This window comes from Cynara cardunculus, assembly GCF_001531365.2.
Source record: "Cynara cardunculus var. scolymus isolate 2C chromosome LG 7, CcrdV1, whole genome shotgun sequence".
In the NCBI taxonomy this organism is placed as follows: domain Eukaryota; kingdom Viridiplantae; phylum Streptophyta; class Magnoliopsida; order Asterales; family Asteraceae; genus Cynara; species Cynara cardunculus.
Window position 1 is genome coordinate 14438082 of NC_037534.1, and position 12793 is coordinate 14450874.

The window sequence follows — 12793 nt, forward strand, 5'->3', positions numbered from 1 at the left end:
TTTTAATTGTAATTATTTTTTTTATAAATATAAGTACTTTTTTGTTATATATTTGTTTAATTTTATAGATCTAAATATTTTAAAGGATTGAGACATGAAACATCCAAACTCAAATATTTTATGTCAACAGATCAAAGTTACTATGGAACGTGAAATAGTTACGTAAACCTAGAACTAGAAGTCATGACGTATAACATGCGTATAGGTAAGTGTCTTGTTAGGATGAGATGTGATGGCAAAAGAACTGGTTTTCTCCGAGTTAATGTGATGATGTACCAGTTTTTGCCACATCAACTTGGTAAAACCGGTTTATAACATTGGGAGACCAAAAAAAGTGTGGACCAGTTTTACCACCACTTTTGTAAGCCCCGAAGCCAAATTAATAAATGAATTCACCAACTTTCTTATTGATGCAGAAAGTTTATACGTGGGAAAAGAGAAATCTAATGTGATAAAAGTCATAAACATGTAAAAATACATCAGATTCATAACTGAAGATGCTATAATACTGAAATGTAGTAAACATGATTAAAATAGTTTGATGGAGGGTATTGTAAGGAAAACATGCCAATCAAATAGAAGCAAAAGCCCTCGGATGTAAGTGTCGGAGAACTTATCTACCTACTCATGTTCAAATCCAGCTGTTATGGAAGCCCTTTTGATTATGGAGGATCGCATGTCATGACTTCAGTCCATTTATGGTCACCTTGAAAATTAGCCGATACGCATAAGCTGACTCTACCCACGATTACCCATATAACATAATGAATTTGAATAATCTCACAATTTACATGTGACGGTGTCAAATATGCATTTTAACTACACCTTAAAAAATCCTTTGAAGTTTGTCATGGATGTAATAGATTTTCATAGCTTAGAACATCTCCAACATATTATTTTAAGATTAAAAATTAAAAACTAAAATCTTTACAAAAATTACATTCAACTCCAATAGATTCTTTCTTCATAGACTTCAACGTTAATTGTAGTAATTAAAATATTCATTAGATTTAAAATCTTAATAAATTTTCAAATAATTAAAGATTATCTGACATGATAATATATTCAACTTTAAAAAAACATTAATTTTAGAAAATTCTTTAAATTTAGAGATTGTTATCTTGTCTTTGTTATTCTTTATTTTAAAGAAACTTTCAGATAATTTAGAGATTTGTCTTCTCTATTTTAAAGAAGCTGTTGAAGATAAATCTGATAAAATGGAACTGGAAGCTATGATTCTCGAACGATGCAATATATCCGTTTCCATGCTCATAAATAGCAACGGATATTTTGTCGGTAAGCTATTGGTAATCACTTATTAAAAACCAACCATACCGATTAAAGGGTTGAGATAATAGTTTTTTTTCAAAATTTCATCGTTCTCGTCCTCTTTTCTTTCGTCAACCCCTCTGCATTTATGTACAATCACGTATTGGCTCCCAAACATTATACATGTCGAAATTTGATTAGAGAAACAAGAAGGGAAACTGGAAAGGAGTAATTTGTGATTTTTATTCAGAAGAAACATCAACTAGGAAATTTACATTATAAATTCGAGTATGGAGAGAAAACCGCAAGCTTCAACATCTCCGATCACTCTGACTTTTTCTCAATGAAGTCAAATGCACGAAAACGGCTTTACTGAGTGTATTCATCATAGTAATCATCGCTAATAACTGACACAAACCTCTCGAGCCACGGTAGCTGATGAAGGTCTTTAATGGTGTTGTCTAGATACGAAGAGTTGTCATCTTCTGCACACGAGCATGGTGGCAATGGTGCTGGCAGTGGTGATTCATAGGTGTTCGTGTTGTGGTCGCTGAGGCTGAAACCACCAGCAAGAAATCGTTGAATTAATGCAAGTTGTGATCTTTCTTGATCAGAGTAAGCATCTGTCATGTTTGAAAGTGAACCAAAAGACTCCCATGCCCATTCTTCGAACTGTTGTGCAGGGTCGGACGTAGTGGTTGGGGTAAGGGTAAGTTCGTCATCTTCTTCTTCTTCTTCTTCTTCTTCTTCTTCTTCATCGTCATCCCACACCGTACATTCACATGTCTGTCGACCATCCATGTATTCAGCACCACACGAATAACAGAACTCGTGTCCACACCTGCACAAATATATTTTACACTGGTTTTTAGTACAAAAATACCACAAGATTTCGTCAGTTTTTAAGAAAATATGGCTGTCTGTTTATAATTTAGTTGTTATGAGTTTGAAAAACGTGATGGATAGGATGCACGCGAACTTTCCCTTTATATATGGAAAAAGCAAAAGGGGTGCAATACGAGGATTTCCTACGGGTCACTCATCTTGTTACTACTCTCAGCCAAGCATGCTTAACTGTAGAGTGCAAAATGGAACAAAGTTTGGTTTAATTCCTATTTAGGATAACAAAGTTTTTTTTTTCTAAATCAATATAACAAAGTTCTAAAATTTCCTATTGAATCTAACATAACTTTCAAAATTTTCTATTTTGTACCCATTTAGATTGGTTTATTTCCTATTTAGTCCAACAAAGTTTCAACAGGTTATCGGTCAAAACAGGTATAAAATAGTAAATTTCGAATTTTTGTTACATAGATTGAGAAAAGAGTGTATTTATAAAACTAAAATAGGAACTAAGGCAAAACTTCGTTGCATTTTGATGTATTTTTCTTTTAGGTTATAAGCTTTCCACAAAAAGGGAAATGTAATACTTCCTATGGCCTATGGGACATCCCGAAAAGGAAACCGTAAAGAGCATTAACTTTCCGAATATGTACATTAGGTAACAACTTTAACTTTAGAGGTTGTCCACCGTCAAAATAAACCAAACCAAACCAAACAAACCCAGTATTTTCCATCTGGAAGTGAAGTATGGGAGGTTAAGATGTACCTAGCCCTTTCCTCTATCTCAAGAGACAGATAAGACTATTTTGATCAAATTTCAACCTAAAATTACCAATTTGCCCATTGTCATCATCACAAATTCTTGATACTACTAATATTGGTCTAAGAGATCTCTTTTCCATCATTATTGAAAGGTATCTTAGACATCCATTAGTCAAAAACACTTAAAATTTTCAAGGGAATGTTTCTTTTCAAATGAATGTATACACTAGGGATTTTCCTGGCTGTATCTTCAGGCTCCATGGGATTAGTCGAGGTGCGTACAAGTTGACCCACACACCCCACAATTAACCAAAAAGGATTCAGAAATCTTAAGAAATAAAAAAAGTCGAAAGATCATACCAGCAAGTTGTATGGTAGCAACCATGAGTTAATTCGATCATCCTTTCACACATCTGGCATCGCCTCAATCTTCTATTCTCCGCAACACAATCAAAATCAATATCACTATCCGCATCCATTTCCTTTAGCGAAATCTCCTGAAACTCATCACAACTCATCGAAGAATGCCAAGAAACCCCACACTTCACACATATCGATCTTCTACAAACAGGGCAATCGACACAATTACTTGCCAAATCTCCATTTAAATGAGGATCGAGAAGAACTAAACAATCACGATAAGGGCAGTAAAATTTGTCGGCTTTAGAGGCATTTGGTTCCAAAAGAGCTTCCTCCAACAATGTGAAAGAGGACACCGTAAGAAAAGACTTATATTCAGGGATAGAAATGTAATATCTACACTTTAGGCTCGGGCACCTAATGGGAACCTCAGATGACCTAACTTTTTCGTCAACATACGCCTTGATGCAATGAGAACAAAATTTGTGCAAACATTTCAGTGTCATCATCATGGGTGTTAGTTTATCTTCACGACAGATTGAACAATTTTCGACCGTTTGATCGCCCTTGGCATCATGAACGATCCCAATTGCCACTTGTGCCAGCTGCAACGGACGCTCCAGATTGACATCGAGAACACATTTTAGAACAAAATGTTCGAAATTTTCAACATGTTCTAGTATTCGTTGCTTCAATGCCATGAGAAGTGGGTTTTCGGGCATTTCATCATTTGTAACCTGCCAAAGGATCATTCATTAGAATGGTGTAAAATGCATGATATTCAAGATTTCAGAATCTCAAACGTTTAAGAGTTGATCGAATAGCGTTGTCAAATAATCAAAGCAGGTAAACCAAATAAAGCCACACCAATCGAGCTCAGCATATCCCACTCGGAGATGGGATCTCGGAGGTGGGATGTAAACAGACCTGACTCTATCCCAAAGAGTAGAGTGGATGTTTCCGAGAAAACCCTAGCCTGCGAAAAGGTGGGTGCAAAATGTTTAAAATAGGTGTTTCTGAGAAGACAAAATGCAACAAAGTTTGGTTTAGTTCCTATTTAGTTCAACAAAGAATTTTTTTCCTCAAAGTAGCAACGTTTCCTATTTCATACCCAATTTAACCGGTAACCACCAGATCCTATGACATTTAATGACGTGGATACCCATTTTACAAATGGTTAACGAAAGGGTTTCAGTGAAGTGAACAATGAACTTGACATCCACGTCATCAAATGTTACAAGATCATCAAGTTACCTATCAAAATGGCTAAAAATAGAAAATTTTGAAACTTTATTATTACATGGATTGAGGAAAAAAAATCATTACACTAAATAAGGAAAACTTCGTTGCATTTTGATTCATTTTGCCCATTCTTATATCTCCTCAGTATATGTTGAAACCTCTATTTTCTCCTCAAGAGCGTTTTTGGAGAGTATATTTGGGGTTCCACATATTCTCACAGTTATTGCTAGGGTTCTTATCACAACCACATTCCAATGAATATATCAAGGAACAAAACACTTTGGTTCCTTTTATCATAGGCGTTAGACAGAAAAAGCTGTCTTCATAACGGTTAAGAATGACCAAGTTACAACAAGCTATGGATCACGAAATCATGCTCCGGTCTGCGATCCAAATCAAGCTTCGAATCCAACACACACAAACAAAAACTGGGACCAAACTTAATGAACAAAAGATGCTACATTTTCAATATCATAAACTATAGCTTTTATGGAATAAGCCGCTCTACTTTTTTCCGGAAAAGACACTTTATCCGATGGGATATACTAAAGGGTGGTTTACTAAACACTTAGGGCTTGTTTGTTAGTAGCTTAATAGGCTTAATGGGACTCACAACTTATTCGGTGAGCTATACAGGACTGGTAATGATTTAATGATATAGAAAGTGGCTTATTCGGCAAGCTTCTAAGGGCCTGTTTACTTATGGCTTAATGAGCTTAGTGGATAAATTGGCTTATTCGCACAGACACTCAAGGCTGTTTACTTTGAGCTTAATCGCTCAGAAATGGGCTTATTCGCCCAGATGAAAAAAGGCACTTGTCCAGATTAAGTCGGCCAAAAGACTTGCCCTACCCTTCTTCTCCATCGATCCTTGCCTGTGTTCACCACCAACCATCGATCTCCTCCACCCACCACTGCCATCCAACGATGTCGCCTCTTTTTCCCATCGCCACTCACCTCCAGGTTTACAGGTTTCACCTCCCTTCTTCTCCATCGATCCTTGCCTGTGTTCACCACCAACCATCGATCTCCTCCGCCCACCACTGCCATCCAACGCTGTCGCCTCTTTTTCCCATCGCCACTCACCTCCAGGTTTACAGGTTTCACCTCCACTTGTCTTTCGCACAGACTTCAAATCGATTTCGGTGACGYAGGGGTTTTCAMGTCATTGCTTTTGGAGATTGGGGTATTAGGATTTCGATTTGGGGTTTCGATTTTGGGTATTAGGATTTCGATTTTGGGTATTAGGATTTCGATTTTGGGGTTTTCACGTCATTGCTTTTGGAGATTAGGATTTCGATTGGTGATGCATCRAAGTSGAGAGARATRAGGAGATGCAGGTTTTGTTGAGGAAGGAGATGCAGGTTTTGGTTTTTGTTCTTGGYTTTTGATTTTGGTTTTTGGGTTTTTTGTTCATGGAAGTCGAGAGAGATGAGGAGAGAAGCAACAATGCGTAGTTCAAACTCAAGGGGTAAATTGGTCATTTATGTTATTCAGACTGTTGATTCAGATAGAATAGTAAACAACAATATAAATTTATCCAGACAGACAAATTTATCCATACAGGACTTAATAGAAAATTTGGTAAACAGCCCTAAAGAGAGTTTTATATAGAAAGCTAAGTTTTTTTTTCCAAACCTATCCATCCCAATTATGAAAAAACCCTTATAAACAAAAATCTTCTCATTCTATACTGGCAGATTAATTCACACCGACAACTTTATCCATACAGGACTTGAGTAAAAACCAACCATACAGGACTTGAGTAAAAACCAACCATACAGCCCCTTATTGATTTTTACCAGGTAACTAAAAGGTCTTTACCAACAATTTCATAAATAAAACCCATTAAAAACAATCAATTTTATGCCAAAGATATTGCTCACCTGATCACATAAGATCTGGGAATTGGTAAATGCATATACCCTTTTGATGTTATTTTGAATTGCTTCAAATAAACCATCCATTAATGCTAAATAATCAGCAACTTCTTCAGCCACAAAAAATTCAAGTTTTTTCTGAACCTGAATCATAGGAACCTTCTTAGAATCTTCCATGATCACCCCAATTCCAGAAAACCCTACACCATTATTTCCAGCCTCAGAAATGGATACACCCTTGAAGAACATTCGAACTGAAAGTTCATCAAGTTCGTTTTCACCATTCTTCAACCCTAATTTCACAATTTCTTCCAATTCCTCCTCATCTGAACAACAACTTCGAAACTCATCTTCGTCATCTTCGAATTTCGATACGATTCTATCCTCCATTTTCGAATTATGTACGCTTAGCACCTGAAGAAAAGCTCGTGTATCAAAATCAAAACAAAATTCATCAGCTTCAGATCTAATTTCGGTTAAAACCACTTTAAATTAAACAAAACCCAGATCAGAAATGGTAAGAAAATCAAAACCCATATTCCAAATTAAGGGTTTTGAAGCATTAATTGCTTTCGATACTGTTCAAAATCAGTATAATGAAAAGGGGATTGGATTTGAATAAATAAAAAATGGAAAAATGTCTTAAGTGAAATGAAGCTTCCATACCATTACAATGATGGGATTTGTTCCAAATCCATGAACAAATTCTTCTGAAGGAATAATCTTTTGATCTGATTCACAACAAAGAAGAACCCCAATCTGACAAGATTGTTGCTTGTGTATGCACACAACACCACTTTTGATTATATAATAATCAGATTGAAACCCCACAAAAGATTAAACAAAATTAGAAAGTTTGAAATCGGATTTCTGGCGCTGGGGAAAGGAATCGAATCAAATCGGTTGCTGATGGGTTTTTGGCGTAATATGGAAGCAAAATGTTATACTCAAAATTTATATAAGTGAAAATTATATTAAAGAGAAATAAATTTTATTTTATTTCTTAATTACGGAAATTAATGTTATTAGATTTTGTTTTTAAACAAATAAAAAATAAAAAAAATAGCGTTAAAATTGATTTTATTTTAACCAATCAGAATTGGAGAGCACTGTACGACAAAAGCTATAAGCTGTGTTTAAGAGGGAGTTACCATCCATCGTCAAGTTGACTTATTCGTCTTTATTTTGATACCTAATTGTCATTAATTCATCAAGACCATGAATAAGAGCAATGTCATCACCTAAAAAATAATCAAATAGAAATCAATTTCAATTAAAAACAATTTTCAATAATCAATCTTTAAAAAATTTACTTTATAAAACTAAAATGAAATCAGTTTTACTTCTTTCAAAACCTTTATTTTAAATCATAGAATATATTTTACAAATGATTAAAGGACTATCTCAAACGGTATATGGCCACAAGGGCTTTTGGGGATCATCGTCGCCCCGTTTTTTCATAGTATAGTAAGAACATCTACAACTGTTATGCTATTTTAAAATATTTGAGGTTTTGCGAAAAGTTTGGTTACTAAACTCTTCTTTAAAATAGAGAAAAAAAAATGAAGGATAATAAAGAAATCTCAAAATTCAGAAGAAGAAAAAATATAATGTATCTATTGGAAATGTTCTAATAAGTCATTTTCAACTGATATGGAGCCAACGACCGAAGCCTCAGTGAACGGCGGTCGTAACTATAACAGTCCTAAGGTAGCGAAATTCTTTGTCGTGTAAGTTCCAACCCACACGAAAGGCGTAAAGATCTAGACACTGTCTCTAATAGAGGCTCAATGAAATAGACATGTCTATGAAAGATGCGGACTACTTGTACATGGTATGTTATAAATAAGCTCATGTTGAAACAAACTAGCACAATTTGATCAATCTCATTTTAAGGTAAATAAAATTTAATTGAATACATGTTCTGTATCGGTTGAAGTTTTAATAATTTTAAAAGTTGTAAAACTAAATACTAAATTAAGTGTGTTTGTATTATGAAAAATGTTAATTTAAATACTACAATTTAACGCTAGTAATTATTAGGTACGTCGGGTATCTAGATAGGATATGATAAAATATGACAAGACATAATAGAAAAGAATAGTTGTTCAACATTTGGGAATAAAGAACTGGATAGAAGAAAACAAATAAATTAACTAATTTACCTCTAGTGAGTTGTTTATATATTTTGATTAATTATATAATTTATTAAATTATAATAAAATAAATAATTTTTATAACAAGATATATTATTAGAAAGTTTTCGTCTAAATAATTAAAATGACACCAAAATAAAAAGTTTATGTAGTTTACAATTTTTATTTTATATATTATTTTATATTATTAATATTTAATAAATTACATATTTTAATCAAAATATAAAAAATTGTATAAAATTTATATTTTGAGGACAGTAATTTGAAAGTTTAAAAACACGAGTGTTTTAGAAGAAAAATAGATTATATTTTGAGGTTATATTAGTAAAATAACAGTCTGTTCCATTTTATTCTATAGGGAAGCGATGGAACACTCGTGTCCCACTTTATTCTACTGTGTTTTTGTTTGTTCCACATAAAAATCTTATCAAATATGGAACAATGATTTTTGTATCATTATGTTTGTTTCGTCAATTCCAGTACATCAAATGTAGAAGTGTGCATTGGGCGAGTCGAGTGGGTTAGGGTGGACAAACCAAAAATCCAATGGGATATAGAAACGAATCCTCAACTTTTGGGTTTCGGATTTCGAATTACTTTGGGTTCGGGTTAGTCAGCTTTGGGGTTGAAGTCGATCAGATTCGAGTATAGTTATAATGCAAAAAATTATATGAATTCAATCGATTTTGAAGATGAATTCAATCGATTAAGAGAACCGATGAAATCATAATAGGGTTTAGATATTAGAAAAGTGCACTAATGACAAGGATTTAAGATTTTAAAAAAATAATTAGATAAATAAAATATAGTTATGCTACATTTTTCGTCAGAAACCTTAAACGTTCTTCTTGACGCAAACAACATTGAGCAACCTCCACCACATTCGACAAGAGACGTCAAAAGTAGATATAGGATTTCAATGGAACTCATTACCTGACAAAACTTCTTCAATTGATTCATTGGATGCGTTCAAGAATAGTAAATTGTGTACGACTTAATTGTCCAAATCTAAATCAATAAATCCTGACCATGCTCCCTCCATCCCTTACTATAAGTCATCTCTAGACTTCAACAACCGCATTTCACAAATCACTCATCTCTCTATCGATTAACTTTAATTTATTTGAAGTTATATAAGTTTATATAAATTCAACATTATACTATTTTGAAGAATAAAATAAACAATTACATAGATTCAGACTTGTATCAGCTTAAAAAATAAACAATCTTATTGATTCAGCTTTCAGACTTCAACACCACCTCTTATCAGTTATAAGTTAAATAAGACTTCAGACTTCAGAAACTTTTAAAAAACAAACAACACCTAAGATTCTCGATCCTTGTTTGCCTCTTAGCACATAAGATTCTTAGTCATTTCCATGCTCACTCAATAAGCTAAATGACACCCAGTAAGTTTTCACCCGCATTTAGTAAACAGCCCCTAAATCACTTACCAAAACATACGCTGCAACAAATTTGGGTTCATATGACGAATAAAATGACTAACCGTCCTGGTAGAGTGTTTATAGGATCTAAGTTTATGTGACCAAACAATAAAATGTCATATCTAAAAGTGTTGCAATAAGTTTATAGAACATTTTTAGGCATTTTAACAAGTTTTCTATAACATTCTAAAATAAAAATGTCGTATCAGCTATTTTACATGATACTTTTGAATAGTGTTGTATAAACCCATCTTTTTATGAGATATTTATATTTATAGAACACTATTTCAAATAGTTTCATAAGAAATAGCTAATATGACACATTATTTTAAACATGCTCTAAAAAACTTGTTAAAACAGCCAAAAACTTTCTATAAACCTATTTAACACCTTTTAATATAACACCTTGTTGTTTGGTACAAATAAACTTAAGTCTTATAAAACGTTTCATTGGGATGCTTAAACATTCTAGATGTCCTATAAACCTAATTCCGTTAGGATGATTTACATTCTCAAGTGATCATTATTATAGTTAACAAACGTAAAATCGAAACTAAGTTCTATAAAACATTGACTTTTCTCTTTTCTCACAGAAAATATCATGTTTTAAAATTTGAACCTCAAAATTGAACCATAAATCTCTCTTGATATCCAAAGCCGGAAATCTACCATACCAATATTTAAAAGTCTATATTGACAATTCGGACATCCGTACTCTGGAAGATGTTTGTTGGTTGGAAAAAATAACAGTCATGATAAAGCAACAAGAAAAACCCACGCCTACCTAAAAAAACGTATCGAAAAACTAGCAACTATTAAAAAAAACTATTCGTCACTGGTAAACAACTTATTAATGGGATGAATATCCAAACGTCCGAATGACCCTAGATGGGCATCCAGGTTTGACTTTAAAAAACAAGTCCATATTTTTTCATTGTCTTTCACAAAATATTTGCAAAAGTCCATTTTAGAAATAAACTCGCTAAAACATACTGGTGTAGAAAGATTAGGTATTACATAACTCATTTGCATAAAGGGAAATCGTTTGGACTTGCTTGTTTCCATAGAGCGTGAAATTATCCTCGAGATTATTTTTACCATAAGCTTCTTTATGTCTCATCTTTTTGAACGTTTTCCGCTTTTTCTACTTTGATCTAAACACCTCCGGTAAGCACAAGTTCTGAAATCCATAAGGTTGTGTTTGGTATGCGGGACTAGACGAAACAAGACATAATAGAAACTTGGTGTGCTACATTTGAAGCGATATTAGACTGCGATAGGATGGGGTTCGGTGAAACCAAAATGCATTTTTTTTTTGTCCAACCAAAACAGATGGAGCAAAGATCACGAAGATATGATAAAAATTGGCAAATTACTAAATTAGACATGTTAAATTAAAACCCTAAAATTTTTCACAGTTCTTTCATCCGCCTATCTCAGTACCTCGAGTCCAGTCCAATCTAATATGTATACCAAACAAATAATAAGAATCCAAGATTAACAAATTTAAAATCTAGACAACTAGAACAAAATTTATTAGTAGCCATTTGTTAAATCATCAAACTCACGGATGCAACAAATGCATGGCAATGATTGTGTCTAATCATTTGATTTAAATTAGGTAGCAAATCATTTTTTGTATACATGTCTTAAAGAATATTGAATTCTAGGTAACCTATTATTAAATTTACATTTTTGGTCCTTTGATTATCATTCACTGTTAACTTTCGTTCTAAATTTAAACTAATTGTACTTTTAATTATTGTGGTTAATGTTTTAGTTGAATTTGGCCCTTTTGACTAATTCTCGTTAAAAAAATTTGTTAACTCGAAGGTCCTTTGGTCTCTTAGTAATTTTGTTTTATTTTAATTTAGAAATAAAACATATATATTAGCACTGATATACACCCGTAGACATAACATATGCATGTCATTTCCCCTTAGCCCGTCGGAGCCCTCCCAAAGCCTATCGGCCACCTCCCCTAGCAACAATTTATAGCATCTTGTCGTCGATCTGCAACACTGTGACTTGCAACCCTCGTGATCCCTCCATCGTTAACTCAGATCCATTTCCCCACCCCATCTTTCATCATATCGCCCCTTTTCAATAGAAAAACCAACGATTATAGAGATCAACACGTGCGTAACAAGGGGTTCCTTTAGGGTTTTTTTTTTTTTTTTTGCGATTCTATTGAAGAATTGAAGCAACTTGCTTTTTCAATTTGGTTTTTTTGTTTGATTACACCTGCTTTTTGGTATGTATAAGAGTTTTGCTTGAGTGTAATAAACTCACTAACAAATCCCAAATCGAAAAAAAAGAATTTACACTTGGTTTCAGATTTGTATTTGGGATTTGATTATTATTTCATTCGATTTGCTTGTTGAATTAGTATAAGGTTTTCAAATATGCATCTGAGTTTTGCTTTGTTTGGGATTGAGGCTTCATCGTGAGAGAATTCTATCGAAGTGATTTGGTGTTTTATTTTGATTTGGGTTGTATGCTAAACGTTTTTGGTGGTGGTGGTGGTAAGTGAATATTGCATTAAAATTTAAATAAAAAACAGAAAAGGACCAAAACTCTAATAAACAAAAAATTTAAAAGATAAAAAGGTAAAAAGACTAAAATACCCTATTAACTTAACTTATTTTTTTTAAACATACTTAACAAGATGAGTCAAATATGAACGAATGGCAACCAGAGGGACCAAATCCGACACAAAATGGCAAACATAGTGACCAAAAGTGTAATTAGTTTAAAATATGGATGAAACTTGGTGGTGAGTAGCAATCACAAACACTACAAAAATGCAGAGTATCAGCGAGGGAAAATTCCCTCG

At 33.4% G+C, this 12793-nt stretch overlaps 2 protein-coding genes across 3 annotated transcripts in view; both read right to left on the reverse strand.

The window, feature by feature from the left end:
- Positions 1 to 1493: 1493 nt before the first annotated feature.
- Positions 1494 to 7280, reverse strand: LOC112515070. Of its 2 annotated transcripts, XM_025121709.1 has the most exons (4): positions 7023 to 7280; positions 6363 to 6770; positions 3235 to 3971; positions 1494 to 2110 (listed from the first exon to the last, which is right to left on the reverse strand). In XM_025121709.1, exons 1-4 carry the CDS (start codon positions 7023 to 7025, stop codon positions 1639 to 1641), a joined length of 1620 nt encoding a protein of 539 aa, XP_024977477.1. In that variant the 5' UTR covers positions 7026 to 7280; the 3' UTR covers positions 1494 to 1638. The 2 variants fall into 2 exon arrangements, with proteins under 2 accessions (XP_024977477.1, XP_024977478.1); XM_025121710.1 differs by lacking the exon at positions 7023 to 7280 and having other exon boundaries at positions 6363 to 6935.
- A 4100-nt stretch (positions 7281 to 11380) lies between these two features.
- LOC112515215 (aldehyde dehydrogenase family 2 member B4, mitochondrial-like) overlaps positions 11381 to 12793 on the reverse strand; it is a 4258-nt gene continuing 2845 nt past the window's right edge. The window contains exon 9 of the mRNA XM_025121886.1: positions 11381 to 11417. Coding sequence (XP_024977654.1) covers positions 11381 to 11417 — 37 coding nt within the window. The remainder of the gene's footprint in view (positions 11418 to 12793) is intronic.

Excerpts from the sequence above, each read along its gene's own strand:
- LOC112515070 (XM_025121709.1), bottom strand. Across the intron at positions 3,972-6,362 it reads CCCAGATCTTATGTGATCAG|GTTACAAATGATGAAATGCC; the intron begins GTGAGCAATATC and ends ATCCTTTGGCAG. Across the intron at positions 2,111-3,234 it reads TGCTACCATACAACTTGCTG|GTGTGGACACGAGTTCTGTT; the intron begins GTATGATCTTTC and ends ATATTTGTGCAG.